At 39.7% G+C, this 21,313-nt stretch overlaps 1 protein-coding gene and 1 pseudogene across 5 annotated transcripts in view; one reads left to right on the forward strand and one right to left on the reverse strand.

The window, feature by feature from the left end:
- Positions 1–17,332, reverse strand: part of GOLGA5 (golgin A5) — a 47,152-nt gene extending 29,820 nt beyond the window's left edge. For 3 of the 5 annotated variants that reach the window (XR_012329864.1, XR_012329865.1, XM_004327261.4), the window contains exons 1-6: positions 15,693–15,881; positions 13,127–13,703; positions 6,061–6,288; positions 4,958–5,177; positions 4,384–4,507; positions 1,607–1,810 (exon numbers count right to left, since the gene is read on the reverse strand). Coding sequence is in view for 2 of the 5 variants with exons in the window: in XM_004327261.4 (XP_004327309.1) it covers positions 1,607–1,810; positions 4,384–4,507; positions 4,958–5,177; positions 6,061–6,288; positions 13,127–13,673 (1,323 nt within the window). In the remaining 3 variants the exon portion in view is untranslated. Of the gene's footprint in view, positions 1–1,606; positions 1,811–4,383; positions 4,508–4,957; positions 5,178–6,060; positions 6,289–13,126; positions 13,704–15,692; positions 15,883–17,238 lie in introns of those variants that run through there. The other 2 variants (XR_012329866.1, XM_019918737.3) reach the window with 2 other exon arrangements.
- On the forward strand, positions 8,159–8,981 carry LOC109547210 (non-histone chromosomal protein HMG-14 pseudogene; annotated as a pseudogene).
- Positions 17,333–21,313: the final 3,981 nt, after the last annotated feature.

Here is a 21,313-nt window from a genome sequence, read left to right on the forward strand (position 1 = left end):
GACATCTCCAGGCAGGTTTTAAGGACTTCTTCTTTCAAGTTCCCATAGTACTGCGTCAATAATTTCATTTTATCAATTGCCTCAGTGTTGTCCCACTAAACTGAATGCTCCCTTAAGAAAGAGGACACATCTTTTGAGCTCAGTATCCTCAGCACCTATCAAAGTGCCTACTGAATAGTTAGGTGCTCAATTAAGTACCTCTTAGATGAATTAACAAATTACACTGATACAACACAAATAATTAGAAAGAAGAGTTTAGAGGAGATGGATATGATATTTCACAGAGGTAGAATAAAAAAGGGGGTCATAGCCAATAGGAGGCAGGCGCTAAAGGAAAAAGGTGGAGTCAAAATGCCACTGCAGTTTCAAGCTTCACTGCCTTGGAAGGTGGCCATATCACTTATGTAAACAGGAGAATGGAGGGGAAGCTGATTTGGGGGTTGGGACATCCCACACAGAGAAGCATGGCAGGCATTCAGAAACCAGGTGGGAAGCTGGAGCCATGCTGAAGTCACATCAATGACAGAAGCAGAGTATATGACAAAGCAAAATAAAAAAGAATAACAAAAAAGGACAGAAGAAGAGGACCCAAGAGAAACAGCAGTAAAGAGAAGACAGAGAGCTAAGGCAGTACAAGTAACATTAGAAGGCAACTTTCAAGAAGGTAGGAGGGTTCACAGGGTCAAAAAGCTCTACCAAAATCAAAGTGGATGGAAACTAGTAAGAGGACAGAAAGCATTTAGGTCACTAAAGACTTTTGAGAAGACAATTTCAGAAATGTAGTGGGGACAGAAATTACATAAAAGAGTTAAAGTTAACATTCTAAAATGAAGATGACAGATATTATACGTCTGGCAGATGTCGCACGTCTGGCATTAAAAGAAAGGAGAAGGACAGGGAAATGGATCGAAGTGGTCTAAAGAGCCAAAAGCAATGTTTTTAACAGTTGTTATGTTCTTCCTTGTTGATCCTCTTGAATTTTTCAGAGTGACTGGTCTAGGCCTCCTCCAGCTCTCAGATCTCCTCTCCCAGCTTTTTCCCCCTCCCTTAGATCTAAGACTGTAGTCATCTAATGTAGCTTTCAACTTCTCTTTCCTTTGCCTTTCTTATCAGAGTGAAGATGTGCCCTTTCATTTTTTTGAGGGGGGGGGATAATTCTTCCGCCTGTGCATTGATTCCATCTCCTTTCACCTCATTTAAGCCCTTTCTCCATAAGTCTGTCCTCTTTCTTCCTCTGTATCTTTCTCTCTGCTGCCTTCTTCTGGCTCAGCTTGCTCAACAGCACATGGTTACTTAGTGGAAGAAAAAAGACCAGATCTTGAAACACCTAACTGAGGAAAAAACATTGCTTTTGGTGATTAAGGTGACAGGTTGAAGACCTGAACTAGGGAGTGGCAGAATTAATTTTTTTCTTAAAAGGAAAAAAGTGGTAGGAACAGGAGACATTTCATCTTTTTTATAATATTTCTAAGAAGAGCAAGACACATGAAGCAAGCCAGCCCAGTCAAACGGGAACAAAGTATCTCACAGATCTATAAAAAGTCTCAGAATGTCTCTCCGTCATCTGGCCTATCTTAACATTCACACATGTGCATCTCACGCTTACCTGGAGTATTCTAGTAGCTTTTTGCTTGTAGTCAATTAATTCCTGCTTAGAGGACTCCAAGTTGGACTTAAGCATTTTGATTTGCTGCTGTAGCTCATCCGCTCTCTTCTTCTCATCTGAGTATTTTCTTTCCGCCAGGGTAACTGCTTCTGCCAAATTCTGGCGCTCCGCTCCCATTTTATTAAGGCGTGCAGAAAACTCACTCTGTGACAAAGTTTATATTATACTTATTGTATCATTTTGCTTTGAGGTGTACTTTACAACCATCCATTTAGACATCTTATGGGATTTATTAGCTCAGCCCAACAACATAACAGGGAGGTAAAAAAAGTTCTTCATTTGTTAGGAACTGAAGAACAGGAACACTAAGGTTGTGGTTCCCAAACATGGCAATTCATCAAAATCAGTGAGGGAGTCTGTTAAAAATACAGCTGCCCAAGGCCTTCCTTGGGCTTAACTGAATTGGAATTTCCAAGACTGGGCTTGGGAATCTGTTTTTTAAGAAGTTTCCCAGGTGAATCTGGTCACTTGGATACTAGGTCTGGTCTGACCTAGCTGATAAATGAATAAAGGTCTACAGAAAACTAGAAAGTCTATTAGAAAACAAATGCAAGACACAAGTACACAGCTACATCTTTTCTAATATCATGGCTAATGTTTTTCCTTTATTTCAGTTTTTCTAATAAACTATTCCCTCTAATTTTTTTAGCTTAAGAAACTTTTAAAGTACACTCTAAAAAACACATGGTCTGTCCCTTAGCCTAAATTTAGTTCTGAGAATTATTTATATTTTACCCTTATTTTCAAAAGCTCCCATCACCAAAAAACTCAGAAGGTGAGACAGAAGTCAGAAAGCTTTCATGGTTACACGCCAATAACTAAAGCCCACAAACCTTTGATCCAACATTAACTCCTGTTTGGAAGGAAAGGAGCAAGAGGACCACTCAGTGAGGCACACTGAGCATATGAAATGTGTCTGCAACTGAGAAGTGCATTTTTAAGTTTGTTCATTTAAATTAGTTTAACATAAATACTGAAGCTCAATTCAATTAATAATAGATTTATGGAGATATAATTCACATTCCATAGAGTTCACCCTTTTAGGATGTACAATTCAATGTTTTCCTGAATACAATTCAGTGTAGTGTTCTCAGAGTTGTGCACCCATTGCCATTATCTAATCTCAGAACATTTTCACCGCAAATAGAAATCCTCTACCCATACGTTCCCCTCCCTCCCAGCCCCTGGCAACCATTTATCTACTTTCTTTCTCTATAGATTTGCCTATTCTGGACATTTCATACAAATGGAATCAACAATATGTGGCCTTTTGTGTCTGGCTTTCTTCACTTAGGATAATGTTTTAAAGGTTCATGCGTGTTATAGCATGAGTCAATAATTCATTCCTCTTTATGGCTGAATGATATCTCCTTGTGCAGATATGCAACATTTTGTTTATCCATTCAGCAACTGATGGACATTGTATTGTTTCCAGTTTGGGGCCATTACGAATAATGCTGCTATGAACATTCATGTAAAAGTTTTTGTGTGGACATGTATTTCCAATTTTCTTGGGTATATACCTCGGCGCAGAATTGCTGCAGCATATGGTGACCCTATGCTTAACTTTTTGAAGAACTGTTATTCTGAGTATGTTTAGAACAACTTTTTCACCTATATATCTTATGAAATCTAAATACAGATCAAGTATTTCTAAAGAAAATTTAGCGAGTGAATTGAGATGTGCTGTAAGTGTAAAACACACCATATTTTAAAGAATCAGTATGCAAAAAAGATGTAAAATATCTCACGAATAATTTTTAACATTAACTACATGATGAGATGATAGTACTTTGGGATATTTTACTGTGGTAAATAAAATATATTAATAAAAAAATTTAAAAGCCTATATTACCTGTTACTTACTTTTAGGGCTGAACTATTTTCACCTGTTGAAAAGACAGTGAGCCAGAGGTTCTCAACCCTGACTACCCATCAGCTACACCCGCAAATCGTGTAAATCCAAATCACCAACACCTACGCCCTACCTCACACATGGGATCTGACTCCCTGGGAATGAAGACTCAGCATCAGAAAGTATTAAAACCACACAGGAGGTTCTAATGTGTAGACAGAGCTGAAAATCACTAAACTAGATGCAAAAATTCACTTAAGTGTAAAACTCTAAATAAACATTATGTACAACTTTCTCTTGAAATAACAGAACCAGATTAAATTGGAATCAGAAAAGGCTTAAATAAAAAGAATGAGATGCCTCAAATCAATTTTTTTTTTTTTTTTGCGGTACTCGGGCCTCTCACTGTTGTGGGCTCTCCCGTTGCGGAGCACAGGCTCCGGACGCGCAGGCTCAGCGGCCATGGCTCATGGGCCCAGCTGCTCCGCGGCATGTGGGATCTTCCTGGACCAGGGCACGAACCCGCGTCCCCTGCATTGGCAGGCGGACGCTCAACCACTGCGCCACCAGGGAAGCCCTCAAATCAGCTTTTAATCAAATAATGGTAAGGCTGGCTGCACAACCAAATTAAATGAAAAGATGTATATATCTAATGAGTATTAAGTATTTTAATTGTTTTTCAACGTAGAAAATTAAATTTAGCAAGGATCAAGCTAAATTTTCAAATACTTAGTTTTTGCCACAGAAACAGAATTCTCTGAAATGCACTGCAGAATTTTATTACAGTAAATATGTTAGGAACAGTGTAAAGCGATTCCTCCTCATCCAAATAATAAAAGAGCCCTGCTGTCCCCATTCTAACCTGCATTTGTTTATAGCTCTCCTGCTCTCTCTTCAGAGTGGCATCTGCTTCGTGCAATCTCTCCTGAAGAGTTTGTAGAGCTTGATTGTGCAGGCTACTACCTTCACTGTGATCCTGCATTATTCTAAAAGAAAAGACATCACTTGAAATAACTCATTTCCACAGTATACAAATGAAAAGGTAGAATAATTTTTAGAGCACTGGCATATTAGCACAAAAAAGACGGTTTGACTAAAACATTCTTAGAGAATCTTTTTCCCTTTCAGTGGACTGTAACCTATATTTTTAGGTATCCAAATATAAGCACACGCCACACATCATTGTATGTCAAAAGATTAATGACACTGCTCTTCAAATATTTTTAAATTCAGAATTTGCTAACAATGCATCTCAAGATTCAGATAATAAATCCATTTTAACCACACACATTTCCAGCATTACCAAAAGCCACATTTTCTCTCTTGTAAATTTACGAAGTTAAATTTTGATAAGACAGTATTTACTACCATGTTTATCATTACTTGCATTGATAAACATTCTAGTTCAGTTTCTCATTATTAATAGAGTTAGCTACCGTGATTTTTCACTCTGTAAGGCTTCCAGTGCTTCTGTGCGAGTATTCAGCAGCTGGTCAGCTTCTTGGAGTCTCACTTTCAGTACAGCCAGCTGGGAATCCTTTGCAGCCACCGCTTCAGTCAGGTCGTCTACTTGTGCTTGAAGTTCTCGAGTTATTCGATCACTCTTTGAATGGTCAACATTCCACTTTTCAACTCTTGCTCTTGCTTTGTTTAATTCTTTAAAGAAAAAAAGAAAAGGAAAGAAAATTCTCCATACAAGTAAACACAACTTTCTCAGAGCACACACAGATTCTCCTCTGAATCCCTTTAGTACTTATTGCCAAAATTAGAAGCTTACAAATATCTTCAACTTTTTTGCTCCAAGAGGGACCTCCATTTTCCAAGGCCAACATTCATATCTATATTACAGTTAATTGGCTGGAAACAGGCATGAAGCTAGCTGCTCTTCTACAAATGTCTTTTTCTGGAGATATGTCATAAAGCATTTGGGAGCCAAAATCAGTACACAGCCGAGAGTTCACAAGATTAAAATGGTCAGTGGATTTCTGGAGTTCTGCTACAGATAGGAAAGAATGCACATCCAAATCAAGGGTACACGATGTACATCCCAGTAAGACTAAAAGAAACAAAAACAAAACCTGAAGATAAACACTGGAAAGAAATGTTTCTTTCAATTACTGTGGCAAAAAGATATTCTTTTAACCTAGAAAATTGGTGCAGAAAGAGCAATGCAGTACAGAGTGCCAACCAAAAAAAAAAAAAATTAAATATTGAAGCAAACTGTACAGGGTCTCTGGAAAAACTATTTCTATGTCTAAATTAGTCTGGGTTAAAGTGAAGCTTCTTCTAAAGTCAGTCTAACAAGGCTTACACTATCTTCCTATTCATGGTTTCTAAAGAATGACCAAATAGGCCAGTGTTCTGTTTCAGGTGGGTGGGAGGATGACTGTTCCCATTTCCAAATCTGGGCCCTATATTTCTGTGAAAACACTATTTTACAAGTCCCATCTAAAATCTAATAGTTTAGATATAATCAAGTTTTTAGTTTATTTTTGAAATGCTAAATTCCTAACCCTTGGTAATTTAAATAAGGCTCTACCCTCTTGAGTTTCCTTGGATCTTTGAAGTAATGAGGCCATTTCTTGATTTAAAGACTGAACCTCATTCCTCAGCAGTTGATTCTCCAGTCGAAGATTAGACAGTTCATGTGATCTCCCATCATCTTTAGGCATTGGGTTGTGATCAGCACAGGCAGCACTTGATGATACATTTTCCTTTGAAGAAATCTCTTGGCCTTCATGGCCAGAATCTGAATTATTAGAGGCTTCTGTAAAAAAAGCAAATACATCTTTGTTACATTGGAATGCTCACTATATATGCACTAGAAGCTTACTGTGGTAGAATGCCTTTTGGCTCAAGTTGACTGCTATAGCTAAAACACCATAAAAAGTAAACTTAAATTTTTAATAGACTTCCCTCTGATGAAATTTCATTCTCATACATACAGCCTATAGATCTGTAAGGACCCTCGAAATCTGGATACACTGAACAAATGGTGATAAAGAAAAGATACAAGAATACAGTTCTGGGAAGGGGGAAGAAAAAAGCAGAGAAATTTACGTGGTTGGGTTTAGGTAAACAAGGGTTTTGGTCTCCCTTCTGTCTATGAATCATTTTTGAAAAAAAGGGAGAAGTTTCAACATTGAAAATACTGGAAAGGCATAAAAGAACAGCTGTGGGTTTCGAGGCAAGGAGAGTAATAACAGGTCAGAGCAATTTGTTATATACGAAACTGGAGTCTAAACTGCCTTACCCAAAGAGATACTCATTAATTCAGATACTCATTAATTCAGTTTCATCTTGGTTTTGTTACTAAATGTGATGCAAACACACTTCTTACTTACTCCAAAAAAATTAAGTATGTGCTAAAAAATGAACTATATCTAAATGAAAAAGTTCTCAACATCTTTAGTGATCAAGGAAATGCAAATTAAAACCAAAACAAGGACCAAAACACACCTGCTAGCTGGCTAAAATTAAAAAGACTACATAAAATGTTGGTGAAGATATGAAACAACTGGAACTCTTATAGACAGATTGCTGGTGGCAATATAAATGACATAAACACTGTGGGGAAGCATTCACAATTTCTTATGAAATTAAACATGTACCTACCTTTTGACCCAGTAATTCCATTCCTGGGTATTTATTGAACAGAAATAAAAACATTTTCCCACAAAAAGACAAGTACAAAAATGTTCATAGCACCTTTATTCACAAAAAACAAAAACTGGAAAATCCCCAATGTCCATAAAAGAGACTGGGTAAATTGTGGCATAATACTACACAATACTACACAATACTACACAATAAAAATACTACACAATAAAAAAGAATTATTAATATACTCAATAACGCGAGTGAATCTCACTAACATGCTGAATGAAAGAAGCCAGCTAAGAAAGTATTCATACTATATGATCTCACTTTTTGCTGGCAAACGTGAAGTTTTAGAACAGACAAAAATAATCTAAGGGGAAAAAAATCAGAACAGTGGGTGCTTGGGGGATGGGTGGGGAGATCAACTAGAAAAGGACATGAGGCACTCTCTGAGGCAAAGGAAACATTCTTTATCGTGATAAAGGTGTGGGTTTCATAGGTGTAGCCATTTGTCTGTACAACTAAGATTTTCGCATTTCAATAACTTGTAAAAATGATGAGACAAACAGGGAAATTTGAATACTGACTAGATATTAGATGATACAAAGGAATTATTAATTTTATGGTGATAATGGCGTGATTGTTCGTTTTGAAAACTTGTATTTTTTAGAGTAAATAAAATATTTATAGAAGAAATGATATGAGATCTGTGATTTGCTCCAAAATAATTCTGTGGTGGGTAGAGGTAAAGAAAGAGATTGAAAATGAGATGTTATAAATGAAACAAGAATGGCTATGAGCTGTTGATGATCATCACTGGATAAAACTTAATATGGGGGTTGAGGGGAACCATCAGTCTCTACTTTGGTATATTTGAAATTTCCAAAATAAAGATTTTTTTTAATGAATAAAAATTGAGAAAATTTTAAAAATTATTTTTAATTTTATAAGATTTTAAAAAGAAATAAAGTATATATCCAAACCTGTAAGATATATCTAAAGTAGTATTTAGACATTTATAGCCTTGAATATTTACATTAAAAATGACAGGAAGAAGCTCCGGTGGGGGGAGGAGTGGCAGCGGCCAGGCAGCCCAGCTTTGCAGGCTCTCAGCGCGGCCCGCAGGCACCCGGCACGCGCCGGCCCCGCCGCCACGATGCCCAAGAGGAAGGTCGGCTCCGCCGAGGGGGCGGCGAAGGAGGAGCCCAAGAGGAGGTCGGCGAGGTTGTCAGCTAAACCGGCTCCTGCAAAAGTGGAAACGAAGCCAAAAAAGGCGGCAGGAAAGGATAAATCTTTAGACAAAAACGTGCAAACAAAAGGGAAAAGGGGAGCAAAGGGAAAAGAGACTGAAGTGGCTAACCAAGAGACTAAAGAAGACGTACCTGCAGAAAACGGAGAAACTAAAAACGAGGAGAGCCCAGCTTCTGATGAAGCAGGAGAGAAAGAAGCCAAGTCTGATTAATATCACACACCCGGTCCTATCAGTGGTCCCTGTCTCCAGTCTTGTACAATCCAGAGGAATATTTTTACCAACTGTTTTGTAAATGCAAGTTTTTTAGTAGCTCTAGAAATATTTTTTAAAAGGAGGGAATCCCACCTCATCCCATTTTTTAAGTGTAAATGCTTTTTTTAAGAGGTGAAATAATTTGCTGGTTGTTTATTTTTTGGTACAACCAGAAAATAGTGGGATATTGAATATGGGAGGCTTTGATTGTCTTGGGTGTCAGCTTAACATTCCACAGATGGAGGGTAGCTTTTATATCCTATAATACAAAGCACACTAAATGTCAAGTTTGAAGTCAGTTGTGCATTTAATGTCTTAAACACTTTAAATTACTTCTCTTCCCATGTTGTTTTTGGTAGAATTGTTTCCTAAAGCAAACCACTCACCCCTTGATCTTGGTTCTCCTGGGCAGAATTTTGTGCACTCTGTAACATCTTTGGTCGTGGTAGTCCAGTTCTTCTAGTAACTGTTAATGTGCTGTGAACAGTGGACAATTTGAGTATGTAGTGTACATGATATTAAATTGTGAATTAGTGGGACTTACGATATAACAGCATTATCAATATTTGAAGATACTGGTACTTGATATCCTGTGAAGGAAAATTTGCCTCCAAATTTTAAGCTGGAAAGTCACTGGAATAACTGTTCAGAAAAGATTCACAACTGCATGATTTTTTAGATTTTTGGTACGTATGTTGAGAATTGTGTACAAACGGAAATGTCTGTGTACTGATCCTCAAAACAGCCAATAAAATTTCAATTATGAAAGAAAAATAAAAAGAAAGGTAGGGGGCTTCCCTGGTGGCACAGTGGTTGAGAATCCGCCTGCCAATGCAGGGGACACGGGATTGATCGCTGGTCCCGGAAGATCCCACGTGCCGCGGAGCAACTAAGCTCGTGTGCCGCAACTACTGAAGCCTGCACACCTAGAGCCTGTGCTCTGCAACAAGAGAAGGCACTGCAATGAGAAGGCAGCGCACTGCAAGGAGAAGGCAGCGCACCGCAACGAAGAGTAGGCTCTGCTCACCACCAACTAAAGAAAGCCCGCGCACAGCAACGAAGACCCAACGCAGCCAAAAATAAGTAAATAAAGTATACTTTTTTAAAAATGAAAGGAATTAATGAGTTATGCATCCATCATAAGGATTACAAAAACAGCAAAATAAACCCAAAGAAAGCAGAATAATAAAGATCAGAAATTAACAAAATAGAAAAGAAACATACTAGAGGATCAACATAACCAAAAATGGTCTTCTGAGGGAGACACTGTAAACTACGTTATGTCAATAAATTTTTAAATGTACATGATGATGAAACGCATCAAACTGTATACGTTAAAAATGTGTAATTTACTGCATGTCAGTTATACTTCGTTAATGCTGCTTTAAAAAAACAAACATTTAGCAGAGTGCCAAATATTGGTATTCTTCACGTGGTATTTGTGATCAAGCTTTGATTTCTGCAGGGTTACTATAAGTGATTAGTGTCTGACTGTGTTAACATTTCAGCTGTGACATTATTTTCCTGAAATTAAGTAAAATAAATATAATCCTCCCGAAAGTATATGAAATAGACAAATTCTTAGAAAAAAATATAACTTACCAAAAACAGATTTAAAAAGAAATGGAAAACCAATTGAATCAATAGTTAAATCCTCCACTAAGAACACCCCAGACCCTGATGGTTTCACCAGTGAGTTCTAGCAAACATTTACTGAAAGTTAAGTTTGGTTTTAGGTTTAAGTAAATCAACTGAGTTGTATACCATATTAATATTAAGAAGAAAAATCATGATATCTCAATACATACATGAAAAAAACACTGCCAAAATTCAACATAAAAACTCAAATTAGAAATACACGGAAACTTCCTTAACCCAATAAAAAGTACCTATGAAAAACTTAACACAAACTGAAACACTCAAAGCATTCTCTAAGACAAGGAACAAGACACAAAATTGGTTTTCAAGTACAAGCCAATGTAGTAAGGCAATAAAAAGAGTTTTTAAAAAGATAAAAGGGTTAAGCAGAAAACAGTCATTATCTACATATGGTATTATTGTGTTGTTGAAAATTTAAATGAACGTATAGAAAAATATGAAGCTTCAGAGCTATCTTAGGTTGCCGTGTGTGTGTGTGTGTGTGTGTGTGTGTGTGTGTGTATTTACAAAAACCTATAGACAGCAACAAACAGAAAGTAAAAAATTTTAAAGCATACCATTTTTAAGAGCTTTAAAAAATATAAACTACCCAGGAATAAATCTAACAAAAAGTATGTAAGACACTTATGGAAGAAACAATAAAATCTTAATGAAAGACATCTAAAAAATAATTATACCATGTTAATAAGTTAGAAGATTCTATGTTGTAAAGATGCTGATTCTCACCAAACTATCTGTATGTCAGCAGAAGCAATGGACTCCTAGTAAAGACCAACAGAATTTTTGTGGAACTTGGCAAGCAAATTCTAAGATGCATATGGAAGTACAAAAGTCCCAAGAATACCCAAAACATTCTTGGAGAAGGACAAGGTGGTAGAATCTGCTCTTTGAGATATAAAGACATATTATAAAACCACGTTAATTAAGACAATGTGGCACTGACATAAAGACAAATAAACCAATGAAACAGAATTAAGTGTCAGAAACATACCAACATATAGATGGATATTTGATATATGACAGAGGTGGTATTGCAGATTAACAGGGAAAGGAAATATTTTCAATAAATGGTGCTGGGATAACTGATTTCCATTTGGGAAAAAAAGGGAACTAGATGCCTACCTCACACCATACATAAAAAACAACTTTAGGTAAACATCTAAATGTGAAAGGCGAAAGTATAAAACCTTTTCCTATAATACAGAAAAATACCTTTATGACCTCAGGATAGGAAAAGATTTTCTAAGACCCAAAAGACACAAACCATAAAGAAAAAATTGATAAATCATTATATTAAGAACTTCTATTGAGACATTATAGAAAAAGGAAAAAAACAACAAGGTAAAACTGGAGGAGGATGAGAAAGAATTGCCATCTAGAACATAAAGAGAGTATCTATGAATCAGTAAGGAAAAGGACACGCTTCCACAACACTCTGACCATACCTCAACTGCTGCATTTACTATATTACATGTATATTATCTGTGTCCATGTGTATCTCATCCAATAAACTATAACCCATTCACTTCTGCATCCTGGCCCAATAGGGTCTCAATAAATGTTTGTATAATTAATCAAAAGATAGTTGAGAAGAAATTTAGGATTGTTCATACCTAGTTAATTAACTGCTAGTGCATGCACCTGTCTTGAAAGCCCAAAACCCATCTCTTTACCACTTTTTTATCTTGAAATACAAGAAAGATTTTATTCACTAAGAGCCAAGACTGTGGAAGAAGCTAAAAGGTTTAAGAACATAACAAGCTCCCATGAGCTATCAGCTCTATAAAGAATCCCTGCAAGGACCTATCATGTTTATTGTTATTTTAAAATGCTTCCTAGGTACTCAAATTAGCCACATTACCATGTAAACATCATTTTTTGCAGGTGAGAAGATGTACATGTTGAGGTAATTTCATAGCAAATTAAACAACTGAAAACCAGAATTCTAAGTTCTTACTTCACGACTAAATCAATGCCTTTAACCCTCCAACTGAGATCAAAGTTCAGTTTCTCACGCTTTACTTTCAGGGCAGGCAGGGGGAAAAACACACCAAAAAGCTCACAATCCAGCATATAAGTGAAGTACAGCCGCCTGTTACTCTTATAATACCAATGACAGAAAGAAATGAATCGGAGATAGTTCCAAATCCAAACCTATATGTTTCCTTTCAGATTTCAAAATTTTCTTCTTTATATCTTAAAACATCTTAGAGAATCATTTTGGATATAATTTAAGATGTTGGGCTGAGGACTTCCCTGGTGGCACAGTGGTTAAGAATCCGCCTGCCAATGCAGGTGAGACGGGTTCGATCCCTGGTCCGGGAAGATCCCACATGCCACGGAGCAACTGAGCCCGTGTGCCACAACTACTGAGCCTGCGCTCTAGAGTCCGCAAGCCACAACTACTGAGGCTGCGTGCCGCAACTACTGAAGCCCGCGCACCTAGAGCCCATGCTCCGCAACAAGCCACCACAATGAGAAGCACACACACTGCAACGAAGCGTAGCCCCCGCTCGCCACAACTAGAGAAAGCCTGTGCGCAGCAAACAAGACCCAACGCAGCCAAAAATAAATAATAAATTAATTAAATAATTAAAAAATAAAATGCTGGGCTGGGTAAAGTTACAACAGACAACATTCAAAGGTCCCTACTGTAACTGTATATTGGCTAATAGTGTTCTATGCTGTCCCCTTATTTACACCACACACTTCAGAGAGCCTGCCCTTGCGCCAGCAGGGACAGGTAACAAAACAGAGCATGACAAATGCTACCAGAACATTTTAGGCTATGATGACATCCAATTTGGTTAACTCTAAAAGAAACAGAGGACTGATTAACTACCATGGCTTTGGCTCCCAGAAGGATGTTCTTCAATGGTTTTGATGGTGGTTACACTGGTGTTCTCAGAACTGACGCTTGTTGTCCGAGAACTCTGCAAGACAGGTGTTTTGCCCCTTTCTTTTTTGACTTCCACTTTCCCAGTAGGCTCCTTCTGTGAACTATTAAGAAAATCAAACAGCAGCTCATCATCAGGTTCTGACTTTTTTCTTCGAACAAACTGGGATGAAGGCCTAGGAACAGATGCATTTTCAACAGGATGGGAGGCCTCCACCGATGTCCTAGATCCTAGTTTCACATTTGCAGTCCCAGCTAAGATGGTGGCTTTTTGATTCCTAATATTATCAGCTGCTGAGGAAATGTAAGTAGCTTTAGGTCCTGTCTGATAAGTCAAATCTGTATTTTGCTGGTGAAGTTCAGGATAGTCAGTATTTTTGCTATAAACAATGCCGCTGGTGTTCTCTTTTCTACTGAGAGCTGTTGCAGCCCCTTGATCAACTCTGTTTAAAAGATCCTCTGCCTTTCCAGCAAGATCAGCAAACCAGGACATGATGGCAGCAGAATAATCCTATTGGTGAACCTGTAAAAAGGATATAAAATGATCAGTGTGGCTTAACAGCAGTGCACAGCGATTAAGACCAGGCTCTAGAGTCAGATAGTCCTGGGTTGGAAAGCCTGACCCTGCCTCTTACTATGTAACTTCAAGCAAACTACTTGACTGAAACTGAGAAACTTCACCTAGAAAATGAGGAGTACTTACTTTACAGGATGGTTTTAAGATGAAATACTGCATTAAAAAACACTTTGAAAAATGCCTAGCCCACAGTAGGCACTCATTTGAGTAGTTGCTACCGTAATTACAACTACCACTACTACTGTTATTCCTGTTTCAACTAAGTGTAAATACTGCAGCACTATCATGGATAATTTAGGTGTGCATATACACGCCTAAAATATACCTTCAATAATTTGGATTCTCAGTACCTACTATATGCACATTAAGCTAAGTTCAGAATAAAACAATTACGATTGCACATTCATTTGATGCATATATTTGGGTACTTATCCAGTGCCACAATAAATCAAAATGATGATGATGAAATAACTAGTTTCCATTTCATAGAAGAGTAGCATATAAAAAAGTCAACAACCATTTCTTGAATGTGCACATTATTCCTTTTGCCTGGAACCCTCTTTCACAGTTAATTTTTTTTTTGTTCTTGGTCTTCACCTGAACGTCATCTGCCCCCGAAATGGCTCTTTTGTCCCATCTAAATTAGGTCCTATCATTCTCTGTTCACACACTATTCTTTTCCCTCACATCCCTTCATGTTTTATATGTATTTTTTTCCCCCTGTCTCTCCCTCTTGGGGAAGGGGAGGCAGGGAGTGGGTGGATAAATGCCATGTGTGTTTTGCTCACCAATGAATTCTCAGCACACAGCAGGCACCCATAAATACTGCTGAATGGAATTAATTTTTATGTTAGGTGCCCTGCAAACATTATCTTTAGCACACATAATTTTCACAACCACATTGTGCGGTAAGTAGCAATACCCTTTTTTCACAAAAAAAAAAATGGGGGGAAAGGTTTAGAAAGATCCCAGAGTTTAGACAGCAGCTCAGACAGGCAAATCTAAGTCAGCCAAAAACCACTTTTTAACCCCTGCGTTCCCCATCTAGCCTCCCAGTACATGAACAACCTCAAGAAGAAACTCACCCTCTAAACCTGTTCCTTACAAAATGGGATAATTACATGCCCCTGTATTTCACAGAGCTTATGTGAAATCCAATGAAAATAGAAGCGACATGCTCCATAACATATAAAATTCCCTACAGAGTATGTATCATTCCCGAGTAAACACTGGTGGTAAGTAGGGAACAAATGATCTCTCCTAATAAAGCAATCAAAACATACTTATTAACTTATATCTTGCCTCTCATTGTAAAGTTTTAAAGGGTTTTAAAACAAAAGCCTGTGCCTTAAGATTGAGTACCCAACTAAATGTTAAGATGGGCCCTAGACACTTGCCCCACGGACAAAAGAACTGTAGCAGACTTCCGAGGTACAGAGCCCTCAAGAAATTCCGCCCAGTAACTGGCCCACGCCGACCTGAAGAGAGAGAGGGTGAGAGCGCAAGGGATAGGGATGGGGATGGGGATGGGGACGGGGACGGGGACGGGGACGGGGATGGGGATGGGTCGGCCGACGTTGGTGGCAGGGCATGCACGAAGACCAAGTGTCAACACAGAGGAAGGAAGGCTGGGGATCAGCTGGTCGGTCCCAGGGGCTCTGTCGTCAATGCCAGGTGGGCGAGTACAGACCCCCACTTCGCTCCCTACCCACTGCACTGAGCCTCCGGAGGGGGAAGAGCGGCCAAACCAGGCTGGGGTGGGGGAAAGAGGAACGGGGAGGGCACTAAGCCACGTCCGTGGAGGCCCAAGGGGGCCCTGTTCCTGAGCCCCCGGCAGGGCGGAGAGAGCAGGGTCTCCGCTGAGGGGATGCCGCCCCCGCCTCTAAGGCCGTTAAGGCGCCAAGGGGACCCCTCGGCCCCCCGCGGCCACCTCACCTGAGGACTCTGGAGCGGCTGTACCGCGGCCTGGTCACTCTCCCAGGCCTCCCGTCCTCAGCAGCCGGCCGGGAGAGGGTCCAGGTTGAGCAAACCTGGCCCTCGGTCGGCCACGGCTCAGTTACTCTTCCGGGAGACGTGGAAGAGCGGCGAGGACCCCAAAACAGAGTGGCTTCCGAGCTGCCTGAGCGGGCGGGAGCCTAGAGCAGCCACCTGGAGGCGGCTCAGGCACCACCGCCGCCGGCTGCGGGGCCCTTGCGCCTGGCCACTCCCTTTTTCCGCCTGTGGCGAGCAAGGGCGGGGGCAGGGCCTGCGTACGTGTGACGTAGCTCGCCTCCCTAGGACCGCGGCCCGCACGCGGCCGACACAACATTGGAGGCCTCGCCCATCTGGGGGCGTGCCCCACAGCGGCCCACGTGGGTGGCAGGGGCGGTGCCCTGCCGGAAGGAATAGGAGGCCCGAGACACAGGTGGAGCGGCCGGCATTTACCTTTCCCCATTCTTCCTCCGCACGCCTAGTTTTACGAATGAGGATGTTGAGGCCCATCCTCAACGGGGGATGAGAGTACAGAAAACAAGAACTAGTGGCAGAGACATATTAAATAAACCACTGAATGAACAAGACAATTTCAGAGCTTTACCAGAGCTGTAAATACAAGATAATAGGGAGAAGTGACTGGAGGTGAGGGAAGCGCTTTAAATGATGTGAACAGGGAAGGTCTCTCTCCGAGGAGGTGACATTTGAGCTGAGACCCAAATGATGGAAAAGGCCAGTAACGGGCTTTCCATACAGCTGTACTGTAGTTATGCATACAGTTCACTGAATATTTGAAATAAGTCTAAAATCCCCATTTAATAATTCAACAAATACTCAGCACCTACTTTGTGCACAGGGTTGACTTAATTTGGCACTAATGACAAGCCTACAACATAGTCCCAAGGACCCTGGAGGTTAAGTAACTTGTCTAAGATCATGTGCCCTAGTAAGGAGTCCATATTACTCCAAAGCTTGAGCCGTTAGACTCAACGTTTTATTGTCTCCAAATTAAATATTGGGAGTAATTACAGCTCCTTCTTTTCTTCCTCTCAAGTAAGGTTTAGCCCAGTCCAGTAAGCAGAAGAACTTTCAGCAGCACCAGGAAATAATAATAGTAATAATGATAATAATAATAGCCTCTAATAGTTATTGTGTACTTATTAAGTGCAGTATACTGTGTTAAGCACTGGACGTGCTTCACCTCATTTAATTCTCAAAACAGCCATAAGGAAGGTACTGTTATTATCTTGTGGTAGGTGGCGTTGTTGCCAGCTATTAAGTGACTCCTCCTGTTAAGGATGTAAAAAATTAAGAAACAGAAACCTAAATTAAATAGAGTCAGGAGACCAGAAGGGAGAGCTCTCTCGCCCAAGAAGTAGAAAGACCGCTTTTCTCTCCTAGCAACAAATCAGCCAATGAAAAGCTGTGGACACTTTTTTTAGTATAGCCCTTCCAACCCCTTTCCCTTTCTATTACAGCATTCTCCTTCCCTTGCTGTGTGGGGACTTACATGTGGCTCACCATGGTTGCAGACCCCAAATTGCAATTCTCTGCTGATTCCAAATAAACCCATCTTTGCTGGAGAAATACCTGGCAGCCTAGTTGTTTCAGGTCAGCAAGGATTATACATCATCACCTGTTGCCTTGTGACTGCAATGCATCCTGTAGGAAGAGTGTCCTTTCCAGCCTTACTGATGTCAGGCTTGATCACGTGACTTGCTTTGGCCAATAGAGTGTGAAGAGAAGTGTCTTTCACCACATCTGAGCAATAGTGTTAAGAGCCATTATGTATTCCTACCAACGCTCTTAATCTTTTCCATCTCTCATGAGAATGGCCTGTCCCAGATGGAGCTGCTCCCTCAGCCTGGGTCCTGGAAGGAAAGAGATGTGAAGCAACCCACGCCTGACAAGTCACATGAGTGCAAAAGAAACCTTTGCTTTTAGAGATTTGTAATTGTTTCTTATGCAGCCTTACCTAATGAAATCTAATACATACCCCATTTAACAGATGGAGACACTGAGATTCAGAGAGGTTTAGTTACTTTCCCAAGGTCACACAGGAAGTAGGTAATACATCTGGGATTCCAACCTACATCAGTGTGACTCCAGAAACAATATTGTTAATCAGTGAAGGGATGAGAATGAAAGAAGTTGAAGCAGAGCCAGATCTCCCATATGAAAAAAAAAAAAAGGCAGTGAGAAGACTACCCCAATGTTTCAAGAATTCCCATGTACACTCCCTGAGAGAGTCAGCATATAGAGACATACTACCCAGAAGTCATCGGGGCTAGGCTGGATTAGCCAGAGAAACAGCACAGCCAACAGAAAGAGGTTACAACTTTGCCTTGTACAAGACACATGCAAAAAATACTAACCACAAAAGAAAAGATTGAAATTTGGACTTTGTTAAAATTAAGAATTTCTTTTCATCAAAAACAACAACAACCACAGCAACATTAAAGCTTGCAAGGCTTTCATTAAGTGAAAGGCAAGCCAAAGATTGGTAGATAATATTTACAATACATACATCTGACAAAGGATTTATATATAGAATATATAAAGCTCTCCAACAAATCAATAAAAAGTATCAATCAACCCAACAAAAATAGACTAATATATAAGCATTTCACAAGAGAAAATATCCAATGGGCCAAAGCACAGGAAAAAGTATTCAACACTATTAGTCATCAGAGAAATACAAATTAAAATCACAATGAAATACCTTTACACATCCACCAGAATTGCTAAAATGTAAAAAGATGAAAAATGCCAAGAAATGATGAGTTTGTGGAGCTGCTAGGACACTCGTGCATTTTTGACACAACTGTTAAGTGATAGAACCACTTTGGAAGACTTGGGCTCTGTCTTTAAAGGTAAACATAGGCCTACTCTATGGCCCAGTATAGGGCTACCCTATGAGTCAGCAGTTCCACTCAAGAGAAATGGAGGTGAAATGTCCATCAAAAGACATGTACAATGAAAAACAAATAATTCTCCATGCAGCAACATGGATGAATCAGACTTACTTGAATTAAAGAAATATTGTTGAGTTCAAAGAAGCTAGTCCCAGGGGCGGGGGAGGGTTGGATTGGGGGTTTGGGACTAGCAGATGCAAACTATTATACATAGAATGGATAAACAACAAGGTCCTATTATATAGCATGGGGAACTATATTTAATATCCTGTAATAAACCATAATGGAAAAGAACATGAAAAAGAATATACATATGTATAACTGAATCACTTTTCTGTACATGAGAAACTAATATAACATTGTAAATCAACTATACTTCAATTTAAAAAAAAGAAGCCTGTCTCAAAAGACCACATACTGTATAATTCCATCAAGATGAAGGACAAGAACAGGTGAATCTAATCTGTGATTATAGAAGTTATAACAGTAGTTACCTTTGGGGGCCAGATATTGACTAGGAGTGGTCAAGATGGAGGCTCCTAGAGGGCTGATAATGTTCTATATCTTGAATTTGGTGTTGATTATGGGTATGGATACACATGTAAGAGTTTATAAACTCTGTACTTAACAACTGCTAACTTTATTTCATGTATGTTATATCTCAATGAAAACAATTCAAAAAAACTACACATACCCTCTGAGAAGGTAATTTTACTTTTAGGAAATTATCCTACAGATATACTCACACATATACAAAGTTATTCATTACAGCATTGCTTATAATAGCAAATACTGGAAACAAGTTAAATGTTCGTTGATTTAAAAATCTCGGTACATTCATCCAATGACGTACTATGCAGATGTTTAAAAGAAACAGAAGCTTTTATGCAAGGATGCGAAAAGAGCTCCAAGATCTTAACAATATCTGATGTTTTAAAAAACCAAAAATTAAAAAATGGTGTTTGTAATATGCTATCATTTGTGTACAAATATCTTTGATGAGTAGAGTCTATCTCTTGAAGGACACTTTCTTTCCCTCCTTGGAGAATTCAGCTGGGCAACAGGAGTAAGAGGGAGGTTTATTCTTCAATGAATCCTTTTTTGTATGTATCCTCTGAACTCTGTACCATAAGAATCTATTATTTTCCAAAAGTTAATAATATAAATAAACTTTTTTAACTTTGAACGCCCTTGGAGGCTGAAAGCATTCCTCATGTCTTCACAGCCCTTCCTTTCAGAGAGCCTGACACCCTTCATTTATGCCACCTGCCCAGCTCTGCAGGCTTTTTCCCTAGGGATTTTGTGACCTTCTTTGGAAGATGCCTGTGTTTCTTCAGCTCCGGGTTTCTGTGATTCTACTCCTTGCTGAGCAGCTCTGACGAATGAAATTGTGAACCTCTTTGTGCATTTTTAGCTTCCGGCAGCAGGAGGCACTCTACGCTTAAAAATATATACGTACGCTTGTATGTTTGTATGTATGTATATTACATCTGGATTGACAAGTAAAATGAGTATTGCTGGATCGTTTTGTTTATAGAGCACAGAATGTAATATTTCCATGAATCAACGCTGGGTGACGCCCAGGAATTTCATATTCCCATACCTGTTTGGGAGTTCCTCCAGATTGACAGACCATTTCTGGTGTTTTCCATGTCACCTGGAATGCTAAGCTGCTCCCAGAGATGAGTCCCTCTGCCACTGCAGCCCTGATGAAACCTCCTAGGCCCCCATTCACCCCACATCCTCAGCCTGTCATTGCCCCTGCTCAGAGGCCTCCAACCCCCATATGACCCAACATTGGCAGCAGGGCTGGGTGGGGAAGAGGCTTTGTGCTGTCCTGGAAAAAGCAGATGCCTGAGAGTCAACAAACATCACACGCCTTGCTTTGGCATCATAGGCAATTCCACTTCTCTCTCAGGGCCTCCGTTTCCTCACCTGTAAAATGGGTGGTTAGTGGTTTTTAAGGTGTATGTGAGTGATTGTTATACTGTAGGCTTCTTTCTTTAAAGGAAATCTTTATGTCTATGCCCCGTATGTAAAATGCATCCAAGTCAAGCAGTCCTGATTGAAGAGTGTGGAGGAAGAGGGAGGGGGGCAGGGAAGAAGGTATGCAGAGCCCCTCCCAGTCTTTCCCCAAGCCCTACCAAGAAGCTCTTGATATAGCTACTAGGGAGTTGAAAATGTCTTTGCACTCTTTGCGCTCTGTACTGGGTTTGTTTTGTTTTGTTTTGTTTTGTTTTGCCGGGGGTGAGCCACAGGCTTGCGGGATCCTAGTTCCCCGACCAAGGATTGAACCTGGCCAGGCAGTGAAAGCTCTCCAAGTTCCAACCACTGGAAGTTCCCCGGGTGCTCTTTAAGAGCGTCACTCTGAGATTCTGGGATCCTGTGGAAGGCCAGTCCAGCTTGGGTGCAGGGAATTGACCTTCATCTTATCTTCTTTGTGCCATGGACCCTTTTGCAGAATTGTGTGTGTGTGTGTGTGTGTGTGTGTTTTAACAAGTTCATCATTTAATAAGTCTGAATTCATTTTCACCACATGGTATTGTAAAGGGTCATCTGTTGAAACACTGTAACAGATCATAGTTTTAAAAAGTCATAGATATCCTGAGTTCTGTATGAATTAGTGGTAGTAAGTTAGTTCCTTTGTTTTGACTACGAGCCTCAATTTCA

This window comes from Tursiops truncatus, chromosome 2, assembly GCF_011762595.2.
Source record: "Tursiops truncatus isolate mTurTru1 chromosome 2, mTurTru1.mat.Y, whole genome shotgun sequence".
Classification (NCBI taxonomy): domain Eukaryota; kingdom Metazoa; phylum Chordata; class Mammalia; order Artiodactyla; family Delphinidae; genus Tursiops; species Tursiops truncatus.